Source organism: Neodiprion virginianus, chromosome 4, assembly GCF_021901495.1.
Source record: "Neodiprion virginianus isolate iyNeoVirg1 chromosome 4, iyNeoVirg1.1, whole genome shotgun sequence".
Taxonomy (NCBI): Eukaryota; Metazoa; Arthropoda; class Insecta; order Hymenoptera; family Diprionidae; genus Neodiprion; species Neodiprion virginianus.
The window spans coordinates 6,967,477-6,985,570 of record NC_060880.1 but is presented as its reverse complement, the minus strand read 5'-3'; the positions used below and the strand labels follow the sequence as shown (position 1 = coordinate 6,985,570).

General features: G+C 39.9%; 3 protein-coding genes and 1 pseudogene across 3 annotated transcripts in view; 1 reads left to right on the top strand and 3 right to left on the bottom strand.

The window, feature by feature from the left end:
- LOC124301738 (disintegrin and metalloproteinase domain-containing protein 10-like) overlaps positions 1–18,094 on the top strand; it is a 359,750-nt gene that overhangs the window by 101,035 nt on the left and 240,621 nt on the right. The gene's annotated exons all lie outside the window — the stretch shown is intronic.
- LOC124301739 (trypsin delta-like) lies at positions 2,334–3,569 on the bottom strand. Its single transcript, XM_046757115.1, has 2 exons — positions 3,445–3,569; positions 2,334–3,180 (listed from the first exon to the last, which is right to left on the bottom strand). The coding sequence occupies exons 1-2, from the start codon at positions 3,485–3,487 to the stop codon at positions 2,444–2,446; spliced, it is 780 nt and encodes a 259-aa protein (XP_046613071.1). The 5' UTR covers positions 3,488–3,569; the 3' UTR covers positions 2,334–2,443.
- LOC124302042 (trypsin 5G1-like) lies at positions 7,511–8,267 on the bottom strand (annotated as a pseudogene).
- Positions 8,976–10,232, bottom strand: LOC124301740 (trypsin delta-like). Its single transcript, XM_046757117.1, has 2 exons — positions 10,093–10,232; positions 8,976–9,827 (listed from the first exon to the last, which is right to left on the bottom strand). The coding sequence occupies exons 1-2, from the start codon at positions 10,133–10,135 to the stop codon at positions 9,091–9,093; spliced, it is 780 nt and encodes a 259-aa protein (XP_046613073.1). The 5' UTR covers positions 10,136–10,232; the 3' UTR covers positions 8,976–9,090.

Genomic DNA, 18,094 nt, shown 5'->3' with positions numbered 1-18,094 from the left:
TCACTTGAATCATTTGCCATGTACGATAATTACACAGCTTTGTCAACGAATTCGATTCTTTCGAGCATAGATTAAATGTTACAATAAATATGGTGGGACAATTTCATTGTGAACCATCCAACCTGGAACTTCGGAAGCGGTTGCCGTATTGTTATGAAAATTGACCACATAGCCCCAAACTGACGTATTCATGGTTCGGTCGAGGAGAATGTTTCGACACTTATTAGATCATACAAGTAGTGTTATTTTGTTAAATGATTTTACATACTAATTTTAGAGATATTTGGATATGAGGTTTTCCAGTCGCTAGCGCGAATACATTGGTACCTAAAAACTTGGTCATTTTCGTTTCGAGTTTAGTGTCTGTTTAGATTAGAAGCCCGTAACTAGCCGGATAATCGTTGAGATCTCTCTCCTATACTATTCGAACGCCAAGTGTATCGCGAACCCGGAAGCACATATTTGATTGAACACGATCAGTTTCACCATCGTTTGCTTGTCTCAATATTCTACAAACATGCCAAATACGTGATGGCTTGAATGACGCGGCCCAGCTTGTCCTCCAAGCAATGAACAGCTAGCGGTCAATAAACTTATAATTTACGGAAATGTAACTCCGGCTTACGATCAACTCACTATGATATAGTTCACAGCTTTTCATTTCTTATTGGAACAGAAGAACCCAGCTGGGAATTCATTGGGAGCTCTAAGGAGTCGAAGCAGTAACAAGTTCCTAGTTCGTACGTTCTCTCGTTTATTCCGGACCACTCACAATCAGATGTGAAATTTATCCCTGTCTATATTGACCACTTTTTTCCATAACGAGCTTGCTCAAATGGATCGAAAGGAAATGAATGTATCTGTACTAAACTTTTTTTATGGTATCCAATCGAGAAGTATTATGTGATGTCGAGGACTTGATCAGTGATCCTTTTATCACTATCTAGTCATTTTTGATCGGAGAAACATCCATGATGACGCTACTTATACTATGGCTCTTTCATAAGGGTTACTACGGGCTTGACTATCATGTGACGCCGGGTCTTTTTCCTGATACAACTGCACCATCCACGTTCTACTGTTAAGGCGTCTTACAATTAATTGCCTTAGAGTGTGATTTTGTAACGGATTGATTTTCTTATTTTTTTTTTCTTTTCTACAACTGAATTGTCATGAATATACTAAAAGAAATAATGCAAGCATTATAAATACAATTAATCCATAGGTTGAAATTTAATGGTAATCAGTAATGATTTTATTCACTTGATCTTCGATTTTATTCAATCTTTTCTTTTTGTATATGCACGCATAATTTATTAGACATTCATACACTATTTATACTTACACATGAAAAATAGAACAAAATGATTCGAGTCCTTATTCCCTTGACATTATTTTCTTATCAAATGAAGCTACGTTTACATATAAATGATTCTAATATATGCAAAAAGAATAGGAAATAAGATATGACGGATTCTAAGTTGTAAGAGAATTCGTTATCTGGTTCTTCAATGACTAACTATCGACTCTACAATTCACAGGCAACGTTAGGTATGTAATGACTGAGCTTGTTACGATTCGCAGTGATGATTGTACCTCACGGTTGTAGATTGAGAATGAAACTCGGCGTCGATGAGATGTTTCTCCCATTCCTGAATAACCACCAGCAGTACATGTTGATATCAGTGGCCAATTCAATTTACCCCCTAAGATAGATATCTATATTAGGTATATACTTGATGTTCGTGGATTGCAAAATAACAGATGTTGCATAGATCGTTTATACTAATAACGTTTTTTTTCCCGCAAGGCTTGAAGACGATTAAATTTTATTCTTGTGAACTGAAGGCGTTGAAATATAGTTTGATTGCATAAATTATACGTGATCGTAAATAATTGATTATCGTTATTGAATCAGAATAAATTCTTTAACTAGAATGAGTATTGTGATAGATATTCTGCTAAGTTCAATTGCATTTTGCCGAGTTCAAAAGCTTGATAGGCAAGAAATTCCTTTAGGAAATCAGATGACCAGAGAAAGATTAGCAAAATGAAGTTGTCAAATATGAAATTTCGTATTATTGAAAAGTGTAGGGCATGCTGGATAATTATTCAATTTGGAATTTAATAATTGCCATTAAGAATAGTGAGTTTGACGAAGGGAATTCTCGATATCTAAAAGTATAACTGGAACTCAAAGTCAGAGACAGGGAGTCTATTAAAACTTTCTGGATATAGGTGAACCACGCTTCACCGGCATTTAGTTTATTCAGGTGAACGTCCTTTTATGAAGTTGCACTAACTGTGTGTGGGAGGATTAATGGATTTTCGGATAAATTTTCATTTGAATTGTTTTATTTTCATCGATATTACAAGATCGGGAATTGAATGAAGCCTCACGGTTGATTGGAGGGTTGGAGAGGTCCTGTTGAGAGACGGCTTCTTAGATTCCAGAGTTGGTGGAGATCCAGCTGCGGTAGGAAGCGACCTCGGTGTATACACCGGGCCATCCAGCGCGGGCGCATCCGTTACCCCAGGAAACGACACCAGCGAGACGTCCGCTGATGGCGAGGGGACCACCAGAGTCACCCTGGCAGGCGTCCATGCCTCCCTCAGGAACAGCGGCACAGATCTGGCCGTCGGGAAGTCCTCCCCAGATGCTGTAAGCGGTGTTACAGTCGGACTTGGAGACAATTGGGACGGTAACGGTCTGGAGGACGACGGGAGAGCTGCCTCCCTCAGTAAGGGCACCCCATCCGGTGATGACGGCGGGAGAACCGACAACGGCCTCCTCGTTGGCGCTGTACAAAGAAATGGCGGCACGGGTGGATCCCAGGGAGACGGCGCTGCTCAGTTGGATGAGAGCAATGTCGTTGATTGGGATTCCCCATCTGTTCGAACTGTAGCTGGCGTGGTTGATGACAGAGGCGAAGGAGGTTGTGCTACCGCCGCTGTTGGAGAGGGTGGATCCAGAGCGGATGGTGAACCAGGCAGTGGGGTAGACCATGCAGTGAGCAGCGGTCAAGACCCAGGTGTCGGAGATGAGGGCACCACCACAGATGTGGGAGCCGAAGACCTGGAGAGATACCTGGTAGGGTACCTCATCGATGGAGGTAGCAACACCACCGACGATACGCCCGGTGGGGCTCAATGAGTTCAGGAGAGATGTGGGCTCCGCAACTAAAACAAAGACGGTTCGGTTATCATGAAACGGTCAACACTCGCCGGTCTATGAAACTTCCACTCAGGAACGTACTACTTCAGGGTTGAATATTTCCCAGGTATTGAAAAAAATAAGTAATCAAAGACACATGAGGCTTTAAACTGGAATTCGGAAAGTTTTTCTCTCGCAAAGCAGAGCGAATATCATTTACTTGGTGGAAAGAACATAAGCGTGATTGAAAAATTTACTTCCACGATGTGGATGAGGGTTTGATTACTCACCAGCGGCAGCCACGAGGGCAAACAGGATCGCAACTTTCATCATCTTCAGAACCGCGCTTGATGCTTTGATTTCTGAAGTCCGGATGGGAGTTGTTTTACATTTGTCTGCCGCCTCTTTTTATACCATTCTGGCTATAATTTTATCACAATTACTTGAATATACACCACGTGATTGAATCTGATTAAATATCTTACTTAATTAATCTCGTCCAGTCAATCAAACAAACGAACACTTTACTGATTCTTATCTTTATATATCTGCGCCAAGATTTGGTAAGCTCAGATTTCATCTGTGCTCCAATTATGGCAGTTATAATTAACGATTTTATATGCAGTCCAGACCCATCAATATCTAATCACTTTCCGTAGATTTAGTACTTCACAGTTTTCGGTAGACTATGATTACTTGCTGTCAGCTACCCGACGGCTACACTACTGGACACAGTAAACGGGGAATTCAGTCACTCTTTTTCATCGATGGTGCTAAAGACGAAGTCAAACCTTCCCAGTTAGCCTCTTCTATTGTTTGCAATTTCATGAACTTAACGCTTTCCACCAATCGCAGTCTTGGTTTCCTGACGGGCGGTTTTGCTTTTGGCTGCCCAGTCAGGACCTACTTTGGTATCCATACATCTGTCACCCACATTTACTGTTAATTGTAGCCTTGTCAATCTGATATACTCATATATCGGAAGATTGGGTTTTTTGTGCAGCTGGTACAGTTCGTGCTTGTACTTTATTCTCCAGAATCTCTTTTCGCAAAATTATAGTCTAAGACCTATCAAGTAGCCTTGGAATTGTACGTGATTGTTCAGGCTTTGTCTTTGTAAAACAGTACCGTGTGGATAAGTGTTTTGTAGAGACGTAACTTTGTTTTCCTGAAGACGTTTCTTGATTTCATGAGGGGCACTAGCGAGACAAAGGTGCGATTTGCAGTGGCGTTTAGCTTTGTAATTCCCTTTGTCCCTTCGTTGTCTGATGTAAGTTCTGATAATAATTCCAGGTATGTGAACTCTTTCACTATCTCAAAGTTTCAGCATTCAAGACCAATATTTTGCTCCGTCCTGTTTCTTTGTTTCTAAAATTTTTCAAACTAAATTTGGTTTGATCTTCCGGATTCTGATAATGTTGAATGGTATGGTATTGTAGCCTTGCTCCAGTTCGAGCTAGAAGTTCTCCTTGATAAAGTCACCTTTGCTATTAGTTTCCATGTGTGAATTGATGATGGATGACAAAACTTTCATGTTCTTTCTTATAAATATTCAGTTGTTGTAGCGTTGACAACTATTGGACCTAACCGGGTTTGCATGTGAAATTTGCTTTTTAATCAAATCGGATTCATCATACATCAACTTGTTGCTAGTCCCAAAATAACAAGTTAGATTGCATTTTAACTATCTATACTCAGTACTAGGTTAGAGCCCGACACAAACGTGATTTTCAGTTCTTATTCGATTTTGACATCATTTCCACCCCGAAAATTAGGAAAAAATGGTGTATTTTATAGATATTTGTATTCATGTGAGAGATTTTCATCAGATTTTTCGGTACGAAACTGTAGCTGTAAATAATTTTATTCAGGTTTCAATTACTGATTACTGATGGATTTGATAAAGCGACAAACATCTTTTTTCAACAATTGAACATCTAATCACGTTGCATATTCTGTAATTTTCTCAGATTTTTCGCAGAAGTGAGGCTGTACTGAAAATTTTTTTAAAAATGTGTTCTTGAACCTGTTTTGCCCATGCGTGATTAAATTGTGTTTTGAACACAATTTATTGATTTGACCTGTTTTCGATATAATTCAAGGTACTCTATTATTTTCTAGATGAATTACGAGTCGAGCATTGGTTCTTTCACATTTCGACTGATATAACTTCTCCATTTCATAAAACATGTGAGGATGTGGTGAAGTAATGTATAATATGGTCATTCCTCATCAATATCATTATTGACGACAGCTTCAATCGACTCGTGTAGTCTGAAACAGTTGACTCAATATCTCAACGAGATATTGTTCTGGTAGCTGGTAATACTAAACTTCTTATAATCCTCCATCTCGTTTTCATCGATCGATTAATGGTTAATCATTTTGCCGTCCATACGTGTCCTAAGATAGGTAGTTTTAGTTGCTAAAGAAACCTCATTAAATCTCTTTAATGAACTGCAGTCGACAGGATCCAAACATAGTCTGCTCTTCAAAACACAGTCCAGGCAGGAAATATAGGTGCAAACTGTAGCTGATGTCCATTGCAGTAGTCGTTTCTTCTTTATTTCAATCTTGCACCATGTTATTAGATACAACTGTGTCAATGTTATAGATTGATTCATGTATGCAATTACGTATCAATGAACATAATAAAATGGTTCGTTTTCTGTATGATCAAAAGCTCGAGACTAGCTGGATAATTGTCGACGGCTCTACTTATGCTAAGCATTGGAGTCCAGAACTTATTGTGAATAAGAAAGTACGTGTTTTATTAAATTCGATTCGTATCACTATATGGCTTACTTGTTGCAATATTCTAAAATCTTATCAAATACTAGTGATGGCTTGCATGATGTTAGATGATGGCGCAGCTCATCATATACCAATCATACAGCTGGCACTCTTTAAACCTATATTATAGTTATATGCTCCGGCTCACCGCATGAATTCATAATGATAAGATTGATACCTTTGCATTTGAAAGTGGCTCATGAAAATCTTAGCAGAGGATTCATTGAAGGGTGTGAGAAGTCGGTGCAAAGTCAAATCCCTTGTTCCGTGTTTTTGAAGACTTACATCAATGCTTTTTCAGTCGCTGTTGACCACCTTTTTCAACAATGTGCTCACTCAAGTTGTTGTCGACTGTGTCGTGACCTGGGCCGTGGGATATAACTAATATATCTACGAGTCAATTACGAATCCAGGCAACCCGGAAAATGAGAAGCATGTATCCCCCAAACAGCGGGGGTAGTGAAGTAGTACGTACGCCCTGAGGGGTGACTGAACCCCAAGGCACGGTACAAGGAGTGAACGCAATGTGCACCGGGTTGTTCTGAAAGACAGAACGCAAAGATGCCCGTCACTCAAGTACTAGCATTCAAATTTCGGGGTTGCCTCGTTGGATATGTAGGAAGAATAAAACTATATACGTACACTACCGAAATGTGGTAAACGCACGACAAGTCTGTCACGCGCGCAGAGGGCGCCACCAGCAATCGAAGCGATCAAACTGAAGATCGGAGCACTCAGCTCGAGTGATCATTCCGCAATTATCATGCAGCGCGACAGGTCGCTAAGCGGGACTCGGAACAACCGATACACCCAGTAACACAACTAGATGACAGAAAAATAGATGTGTCTGTGCTAAATAATAGTCACGCATGAAAGCGCGATGTTTATCTTCGGTTCTATTTGAAAAATATTCAACTTTATAACTACCGTTGAATTAACTCTACCGAAAAGCGATCAGAATGGATTACGACTACTTCAACCCACTTGACGGTTAGATAAGGTCCAGGACAGGTGAACCCGCAATACGCTACTCGATACAGTTAACTATACCCATATGGAATCGATATCCTTGCTGGAAAAAGGCAACCAAGTTTTCTCACAATAATTTAACTGATAAGAAAAAGTCCACAATTTTTAGTACAAAAACGTACGCTTTTTATGACAGTCATAGTATCCAGATGTGGGAATTACTTGCTCTGGACAGCGGAGATACGAAAGGTCCGCAAAAATATTTGTAGAATTGTTTGAGCTGGATGTACTTGGAATAGCATCGTACAGGCGTCCGAAGTAAGATTCTAGCCTGCCTACTACTGCCAGTTGTACCGGTAATATATTTAATTAATTCGATTCTCTAATTTCTCGAATGTTCACTATTGAATAATTCTATTCTCATATCGCCATTGGTACTAGTGGTTATAGCAATAAATGTACTGTAAACGACAGTTTTGAATAAACACTTGTTAATTTTTTTTTATTTATTGTGATTGATTCTTCACGGTGGAACATAATATACACTTGGAACACCACCTATTCTGAGGTACGAACGATTCATAGCAGCGTGACTTATACTCCGGCATTAGCGACAACCCAGCTGCGGTAAGCGGCAAGCTCAGCGTAGACAACGGAAAATCCAGCACGAGTGCATCCGTTACCTCACGACACAATACCGGCGAGATGTCCATATATGGCGAGAGGACCGCCAGAGTCACCCTGGCAGGTGTCTTTGCTTTCTATAAGCACTTTTAGTTGGGAAGTCCGCCCAATGCTACATAGGCAGTACTGTAGTCAGGCTTGGAAATGATGAATAGCGACTATCTGGAAAATGGTAGTGGAACTGCCACCCTCTGTTAGAGTACCACATCCGGTGATCACGACGTTGGTGCCCACTTCGGCCTCTTCTCCAGATGAATAGAGAACAATGACTGCGCCAACCGAGTCCTGGACAAACGCGGATCCTGACCTGACGAGGGCGATGTTGTTCACGGGAACCCCGAATGAGTTTGTTCCGTAGCTCTTATGGATTTTTATGGCGGTGACAAGGCTGACGGTACCACCCTGATTCGACAGCGTGGGTCCAGCTCACATCGCGTACCACCCAATCAAGTACACCATGCAGTGAGCAGCGGTGAGGACCCAGCTTACCGATATTATGCTTCCACCGTAGATGTGAGATCGAGACCTAATGGGGTACCTCGTCGATCGAGGTTGCCACTCCGCCAACGATGCAGCCCGTGGGACTCAGCTCGTTGTGGTAGAGCCGAGGGCCTTGAGCTGGAATCGTAATGTTCTTTATCAATAAAATGGGAAATTCTCTGGGCATTGAACTCTGAGATTAAATGCCTCATATTTGGACTCTGAACTAGTGTTTTCTATGTGAAATAAACGTAGATTGCTACTAAGTTACTTACCGAAAGTGTTGGTCACGAGAATGAGAATCACTACGAGCTTGATCCTTTTCAGACGCAAGTCTTTTGTTCTTTCGAGGATAAGACTCGACTGACTTTTTTTGGTCTGCGAAGGCGCTTTATTACCAGATGAATTGTGGTGAATTGAATAAATTATATGCGAGTTAATGTAATCAATTATCGTTATTAAATCTATCTCAATTATTTCAGTAGTGCAGGTGTTCTAATAGATATTCTGCTCACTTTGATTAAGTACCCGGAGAAGCTAGAGAGATGTGAAACTCTCTTACAAGTCTCGATGTCGGGTGAGAGATTTGAAGAATTACAGTTTTAAAGGCCCAGTATTAAGAATTCTTTTGTTTCGGTAAGGAATTTAGAGAAATAGAATAATTTTAATTTGCAAAGAAACGGTCACCATTTATACCAACAGAGAACGCAAGTTTGGTGGAGGAAATCCTCTGTATCTTAAGACTGTTGTTATCTAAAGCCTGTAAAGGCAATGAGACTTTCTCGGTTGCCTGGACATCTGTTACCGTTGTTTGAGCTCCATGAAGACCATCCCGTCGAATTTCCTTGCAGCAGGATACTACAATAGGTGTGTAGAAGGACTAATGAATTTTTATGGAAATTATTTTTTAACTGTTATGCTTTATTTCGGTCAATATTACAATATCATGAATGAAATCAAGCCTCGCGATTGGTTGGAAGGTCGGCGGAGTGCAGTTTAGAGACTGTTTCTTAGATTCCAGAGTTGGTGGAGATCCAGCTGCGGTAGGAAGCGACCTCGGTGTATACACCGGGCCATCCAGCGCGGGCGCATCCGTTACCCCAGGAAACGACACCAGCGAGACGTCCGCTGATGGCGAGGGGACCACCAGAGTCACCCTGGCAGGCGTCTTTGCCTCCCTCAGGAACAGCGGCACAGATCTGGCCGTCGGGAAGTCCTCCCCAGATTCTGTAAGCGGTGTTACAGTCGGACTTGGAGACAATTGGGACGGTGACGGTCTGGAGGACGACGGGAGAGCTGCCTCCCTCAGTAAGGGCACCCCATCCGGTGATGACGGCGGCAGAACCGACAACGGCTTCCTCGTTGGCACTGTACAAAGAAATGGCGGCACGGGTGGATCCCAGCGAGACGGCGCTGCTCAGTCGGATGAGAGCAATGTCGTTGATTGGGATTCCCCATCTGTTCGAACCGTAGCTGGCGTGGTTGATGACAGAGGCGAACGAGGTTGTGCTACCGCCGCTGTTGGAGAGGGTGGATCCAGAGCGGATGGTGAACCAGGCAGTGGGGTAGACCATGCAGTGAGCAGCGGTCAAGACCCAGGTGTCGGAGATGAGGGCACCACCACAGATGTGGGAGCCGAAGACCTGGAGAGATACCTGGTAGGGTACCTCATCGATGGAGGTAGCAACACCACCGACGATACGCCCGGTGGGGCTCAACGAGTTCAGGAGGGATGTGGGCTCCGCAACTAAAACAAAGAGGTTCAGGTTTTTTTGAAACGGTAAACAAAGACTGCTTCTTAGTGAATTTACTCAGCAATGTGTTTTTTCCATGGTTGACATTTCAAAAAAGTCGACAAGAACGAGTAATGCAAGTTGCCGGAGAATGCAAACTCGCACTTGTCAAATTTTCGTTTCGTAAAGCAGATGGAATATCACTCACTTGGTGAGCAATGTATAATTCCGACTGAAAATTGTTCTCCGCAAAATGTAGATAAAGATTTTGTTACTTACCAGCGGCAGCCACGAGGGCGAATAAGATCGCAATTTTCATCATCTTCAATACCACACTTGATGCTCTGTCTTATGGAGCCCAGATGGGAGTTGGTTTGCAGCCGTCAGTTGGCTTCTTTTATACTATGCGAGCTCTGAATTTATCTCGTTTAACTAACTACAAGGCGTGTGATTGAATGCGATTTATCACCCTTATCAGTCTAAATTGGCATGTTATGAAAGAGAAAAACTATACAACCGATCTTCATCTTCGCGAAAACTGACAGGGCCCAGATTTCAACGACGATTCAATCATCACAATCAAAGTCTCTCAGCTTTAATTCAACTCAAATAGATTCTAACATTCTTAATTCAAGTGGAATGGATAGAGCATTTTGGAGTTTCAGCTTTAGCTTCAGCAAATTGCAAAATCATAAAAAACCAATCACACATGTGAAACTGCATTCAATTTAAGTCACACGTTCTGCATCGGTGGGTATTCGATCATTGGTTATTGTACCGAGGTCAAGTTTCATGGGCTTAACAGGACAGAAACCACCAGGACTATTGGACATTGCCTGGTTAGTTGGGAAACTGCGGTTTTAGTTGGTAAAAGCAATTTGTACTGCCGTGCATTTCTCAAATTAAATTCGGTTCGCCAAGTTTTCGGTACTTCATAGCAGAATTAGCCGCTTGCATACACACAAAGATAGCCTTCGATATATCATTAGCAGCACCGATGTTATCACCCTGATACTAAAATCGTAAACTACGATCTCTTCTCCGTCCATCAACGTCAAAAGATAATATTTGAAATCTTAACTGATGTTCCAAAAGATTCGAAGATTGAAATACCATCCAATTATTTACTTCACGCTTATTTCGCACATGTGTATATCGCTAATCCAGACATCAGAGAATTTTTATCATGTATAAACAACCTTGTTGTCAGCGTTAGTTGACGTACAGCAAAGTGCTACGCACTTGATCGGCAACATTGTTTAGTATATTCTCACCACGGACAGACAGAAGTGAACATTTTTTTCTGATTAACTTCGTTCACTTTGTGAATATACAGCCAGTAGGACTGTTGGTAAACGTTTTGAAGTTCATTTCAATCCCAAAATCTGAGAAGGTACTTCGCGCTTGCGAATGTGAGTGAGTCTACAGGAAAAAAAATCTAAACCGTCCAAAAAGAGATCTAATTGTTATAATTTGAATTCAACCATAGTGTACCTGAATCTCCTGTATACACTCCGATCACAATTAATTTAGAGTCGAGCAGATGATCCTTTGAATAATTCTCAATCTTCTCATTCAGCTCAATGTCATTTATAAGTAATTGTATTGTGCTTAATTAAGTTCAAATGAATTGGAATTAAAAAAAAGCCAGTAAAAGCTCGATAGTCTAAGACTGGTATTAAAATTGTTTTGTTTATTAAAGAGATCGAGGTGGATCAAAGATTCATCGATTAAAATGAATATGTATTATCATCAAATTGACGTGCGTCATGGTTAAACCGGATGGTACTTGGGAAGTTTTTGTTTTTTTTCAACACAGCAGCGAAAAAGGTGTCACAGATTTTGCTGAAAAATTCGTCGTTGTATAATTTCACTGCAAAAGCCATTTTCAAGCTCTGTTCTCCTGACGAGACGAGAGAATAATCCTGATTAGCCGTATATAATAAGCGTTGCGCGTCCGCAGAGAATTCGCGATAGTTAAAATTAGCGGAGATTATCTTCACCGCTATTTTCTGTACCACGAAATAACAATAGAATTGAAATTAGCACGCAGACTCGGTTCTGCATCTGTCGCGTGCGTCGCGAGAGTTGAGTAAAGCTTATTCAGCATCAAACCCAATCTGACTAACGTCGCTTTCCACATTATACTTGTATTTTTCTTAATTCATCTCTCAGCTTTCATTATCTTCTCAACGTGTTTATTACGCCCAAAGACTACACACGGAAGTTTTTTCAAGCATAATTGATAACTTCGCAATCACCTTGGTACATGCATATTCCCTCACCCTTCCAGTAGCATAATCCTGAGAATTTTCTCGGTAATTGATAAACTGTTAACACAGAAGTTCGCAAAGGAATATAAACCATTATGGTTCACCGTGCATCAGTACCTGCAGTGTATGAAGAAACCGAGAACGAGAAAGAGAAAGGGAAAGAAAGGAAGGCAGCAAGTGTTTTGTTGTTTCATTGTTTCAGTTGGTAATAATGCAGCAAAAGAACAAAATCAAAAAAAAAGACGAGCACAAAAAAAAAAGAAAGCCTCATCGTTGAAAGTCTGGTTTAATTATGCAATCTTTACAACATCTTAATACAGGGATTCTGTGCCTGAATAATACATTTCGGATGTTACGCCTCTACCTCTGTACAGCGAACTAAATACTCAGAGATAAAAGCTCGCTCTGGAACGGAGCGATTGCTTTTTACTATGTATGTACATTATACAAGCTTCTGTATGACCTCGAATGCCAGTATGCAGATACCTTCTTTACGTGCAGAGCGAAATACTCACATGGTCGAAAGGTGTTTTGCGGAACCCTTAACCATCCTGAAAAAACTTGTTTCCTTCCTTTTATTTCCCTACGTTCGAATTGATTCTACATAAAAAACACTGATTCATATTGTTTAATTGAAATTGATTTTCCATTTGCGATTCAACGGGTGAATAGCGAAAAATAATTACAATGCATAATTGCATCTCACGTGACATGCGGACGGACGAATTCGGCCTTGTTAGATTGATTGACGTTCAACGATTTTCAACTCTTTCGTTAAAATGTATGTTTCCTCTACCCCTTACACCCGCATCACAATCCAAACTCGGCCAATTAATTCCGTATCATTGACAAGATAAAAACGTAAGTGAAATGAAGAAAACGGGTGCCTAACGTTTACATCTTCGCTCAAATTGTCTATAAGACATTTCAGACGAACGCTTGAAAAATCTCGATGAATTTCGGATCCGACGCTGGGATTTTTCTTTTTTTTCACCCTCTATCAAAGGGATGAAAGAAAGAACGAAAGCAAAGGGTTTCAAATCGATCGAACAAAGGAAGCATTTGTCACGTTGAACTTTCCGACTCGCGACTATTTCGTTTCTCCGTATACATGCGTGTATCTGTACATTCTCGTATACATACACGTATATATATATATATGTATTATTCGCGAGAAATTGTCGGCAAGTCTGGAGCATGAAGTCACCGCGTGGTCAAGGGATCGAGTGACCCGAGACCTTCGGTCAGGTGGGACGAATAGATACCCGCAAAAGTTTTACGATCTCATTCGAAAACAAATGGCCTGTGGTCGAATTGAGGCAGTTGGGCCGATGGTCGTCCCTTGAAATAAACCGTTCCACGTTGTTACATGTGATATGCATTTATACAATCGCGGAGGAAACGGCCAGAAATTTTTACCCCCGCGCGGTCAATTTTTACTTCCATTAACGACGATTGATTTCTCCGCATATTTAATTGCCATTTAAGCTAAAAATAATCGACGCATCGATTAATCGTGTCCAAAAACAAAGTATAAATAGAACATGACTCGATAAAAATCTATCGACTAATCGATTATTTCGTATTTTTTCTGGAACACTACTTATGAAACCAAAATTTTGTGAATTTCAGTATGTAGAGTAAATAGCGGAAAAGTTTGCTGACGATTTGTAGTTTCGTTGAATATATTTTTCAATTTCAGGTGAGAATTTTCATTTATTTTTCACCAATTGTATCAAATAGGTACTTAATAAGTAAGACTTATCACATGAATTGATTTTGTATTGCGTCGAAAAAATAATGGATTTAATCAAAAATTGATTATTTTTGGTTTTTCTTAATATCGTTGTGATAAAATATTAGCTTATAAATATCTATATAATAGGCCGATCTAGACATTATTTGTAAACAATCAAAGTCCAAAATTTCGATTTCTCTGCAATTTTGAGGCCAAGTGAAACTCCATGATCAATTTCTCAACTATCAACTGATCGATTTTTACATCCGAACCCCTACTGTATGCTTATCGCGGTGAAAAAAATGCCCTCACTATTAGGTATTTTCGATGTAGGCAAGTCTGATCTTTCCATCCCAATCATTAGTTTTAGGCTGAATCCTCGGGAACCATAAAAAACACGTTCTTTTATCGATGTTTCACAATTGGTCTTTCAAATTTGATATTTTCAGCTGAAAGCTAGCAGATTTTCACGATCGGGTGGATACTACAGTTTATTTTATGCAACATAAGATTTTCGGTTGTGTCAGAAAAATTTCTGCAATTCACTCACGTTTGCAGAAGTACTAATGTCAATAGTGAAGTAAACATTTTTTTTTTTTGTATGTCTGACGGGCAAATAAGATGAGAAAAAAAAAATTTGCGTTTTACAAAATCAATCGTACCTTCCGCTTGATCATAAAAAACTGCGCGTGTTCGGATAAAACTGTCAAATCTTAGGTAACGATTAGGGAATATGACTTTTTTTTTTTTTCTTTTTTTGTTTTTCATGGTTACCTAGAATCTAACTTAAAACGTAGGTTTCGTGCACTTTCAAGCAATGCGTGAAGCGAAAAAAAAGTTGTAAATCTTGAGTAAATCATAAAGAAGAAGTCATCACTCGACGTATATGATGAATAAGAAAATTGGACGAGGAATAACCGAGGTGGTAAATGAAGAACCGAAGTGAGGAACTCGGTGCGGTCAATAAACTGATTCGCTTGGCCGACTCGCGGTGGGGTTTTAATGACAAAGGGTTGGATCCCGTCTATATATATACATTCGGTAGCAGAGCTTCGTCGGCGAACGATCGAGTTTTGTCGACGTTGAAGGGCCGGGAATGGGGATGGCCAGGAGGCCGGTTGCCGAGGGCAGCTCATAAACACCCGGGACTATAGGATATGAATAATAAAGGATCCGGATCGTCGGAACCCTGGTCGGCTCTTTCTCGGCGTCGCGTCGCGTCGCGTCGCGACGGGCGGACATTCATCTTTTACGGAAGTTGCAAGGGGTGCGGAACCTTGGGATGCCGGAGGTGTCGTTACAGAGTTTACTTACACTCCGAAACTATCCCTCCAGGAAAACCGGGAACACGGATGTGCGGCGGGAGGGGGGGAGGGAGGGGCAGGGGGAGGGGGGAGGGGTGAACTTACAAGCAAACATCCCCCCGCACTCCCTTTTTCGTTTCGCCGCATCTCGTTCGCCCGTCTGGCTTGGCCGCATTCAGGTAAATAAAATTATCCCTCTTTGTTCCCATCTTCGTGAATGTGTCCACAAAATGTGTAAGCACCACCTTTTCGCCCTTTCGGTTTTTTTTCTCTCTCGAGAGAGAGAGAGGGAAAAAAGGAATACAAAAGTAACTTGTTTTTTATTTTTAATTTTTTATTTAGTTTCTTTGAGAAATAGATGTTCTCGTGAATTTCAAAATCAAATTATCAAAAGTTATCGTTACAAATTCTTCTTTCTCGCATTTCGATCGTTGGTATTGAATTTTTTTTTTTTTTTTTCCGTCAGTAGGTACCACGCGTTGCGTTAAAGTTCATAAACATCGTGATTCTTCTGATATAGTGACTCTAAACTGTAAAAGAACACTTTCTTCAATTGTGACGGAAACTCAGGTTTTTTTTTTTTTTCTTTAACTCGAATTGAAAAATATTCGAATTTATAACATTGACATTTGGTACGCGTGCTGATTTACGTAAATTTTTCACGTTGGTATAAAAACTGAAGACTGAACGGATGAAACCTTGATCTCCAAAAATAAAAAACCACTTTTTTTTGGCTTCTTCTTATTATCATGTGTAGTTATAACAGACTTGATACTCTTGAATCGATATCTAGTAATGAAAAATATGTGGCACGTAGGTATACTGTTCATGGAATGTTTTTTTTTTTTTTTTATGAACATCTATTTTTGCATACATATTATAATCAAACACGAATGGTAGGAACAATAATAATTTTTAAAAAGTTGTAAGACTGAAAAGTTTAAACATTAAAATCGTCAGAAAATCTATCTACTAGTATAATTTCAGTTATTTTGTAGTTTTTTTTCTTTTCGTACTGCGCGAAACGAACTCACAACGAGAATTATTCAGGGGCACGCATTGGTGTGAAAACAACATTAGGCGATATCTTTCTTTCCCTTTCAATCAGATCGGCTTGGTTTTTTATGTAGAGATGCTATTTAAACAGGTTAAAGTAGTGTAAATGCAAGAACAAAACACAACAGATTCTGAATTTTGAACAATCAATAAAGAATCATATCATGTAATATATACGCGACAGAAAAAAATAGAAAGCAGACATAGATTTGGCACATTAGCACCTCTATGTGGTTAATATTTATTTTTTTCTGAATGAGTATTTTGTCGCAGACCTTTGTAATTATTGTATTCTTAATTTGGCAAAATTTACTCACGTTTCTGTTATCAACTAGCTCCTTATCTATGCAATGAAATAATCTACGCACATGATAAAAAAAAACTCTTGACGTGTATACGTACATCGACATAAGTACATAACTGATGACTGGATCATTTATCGCGAGTGGTGTGTCAAAATTTAATTTGATTGAAGAAATCAAAACATCAATTTCGTTCGCCATTGATAACGATATCTTTTATCAATATTTATCTACTTCGTATATTGTATACAATACACATTGTATGATATACCTTATATATATATATTTGAATTTAATCGATAAGACCAAGATTCGAAGACATGCGAGGATTTTTAGCAATCAATACAAGGCAAAAAACGCAAAGCTTAACAAATTAAACATCAGATACTCACAAAGCTCTTTGTAAACACTAATTTTCATCGGTACGAGTAACTGGAAAGAAGAAATCACAAACGATGCATAGCTCATTCTAATTTAATAAACCCAGTGCGATTTCTCCAAAAAATATGACAGTGATCGTGAAAAATTATTCAGACTAATGAAGCAAATGCTTCAACGTCACGTGATATCAATAATAAACCTTCGGAACGTTTTCGAGTGGCTTACATTTCTTCAGATAAAATTATGCATTTATCTCAAACTCCCAAGTGCGTTTTTTAGCTTCAAAGCTTCGACTATTGAATAGTAAAAACAGCCTCATCAAATTCCACACAGCTTAGATCTGAATATGCAAATTTTATCTGTAAATTCGCGTCTTTTCATTTCTGCAATTTGCTCATCCCGACCTGGATTCTACTTGTAAATATTTTCTTGTTCTGAGAAAAAATTCGTAGGTAATTATATCGACTGATCCGCCTGTGAGAACGGGAGAAACGGATTGTCGCCACCTTGCGGTGGATAGCGGAAAACATTTGAATCGACGTTCATCACAATGACGATAGTAATTACCGTCATTATGTACATCTGTTTACAGTTTACGGATAGATTATATCCACGTGGCGAATGCTGATTACACCTCTTATTCCTTATCACATGCTTATCGAACAATTTCGGTGACAACAGCGTTTGATTTTTGAGTTTCGATTAGACGAAGGTATGTAAATAAGATTATCAGTACTTGAGATTATACGGGTGTAGCACTTGGTGGGTATACGATGCGTATGTATAAAATATAATGTATATAAATTTTCTCTGTTGACATACAAAGCCGCTGTTTCCAGCCGTGCTAAGAACCCGACGGTTCGTTTGAGTTCGAGTGCACTCTCTATACCAAGTGTATAGTCCTCGACCAGTCCACGCGATGAAAGTGCTCTCTCAATCGGATTTCAATTGGATCACTGTGTTCTCTCCATCGGTTTCTTTCGCCGAGCAGCCGTGCAACTCCACGAACGAAAGTGCACCGTACCATTTGCTCTTCTCCTCTCGCACTCTCTCTCTCTCGTTTTCACACTCTTTAGCGAGGAAAAAATGAGGTTAAGAAGGCGCGAAGAACCACGGATTTGTACTCGCAATGTATCGCAGTAATATAGATGCATACGGAAAAAAGTGCATAAGATCTGCAAAAACAGAGACAGAGAGGTAGAGAAATAGTTAGAGTTAGTGCTGAAT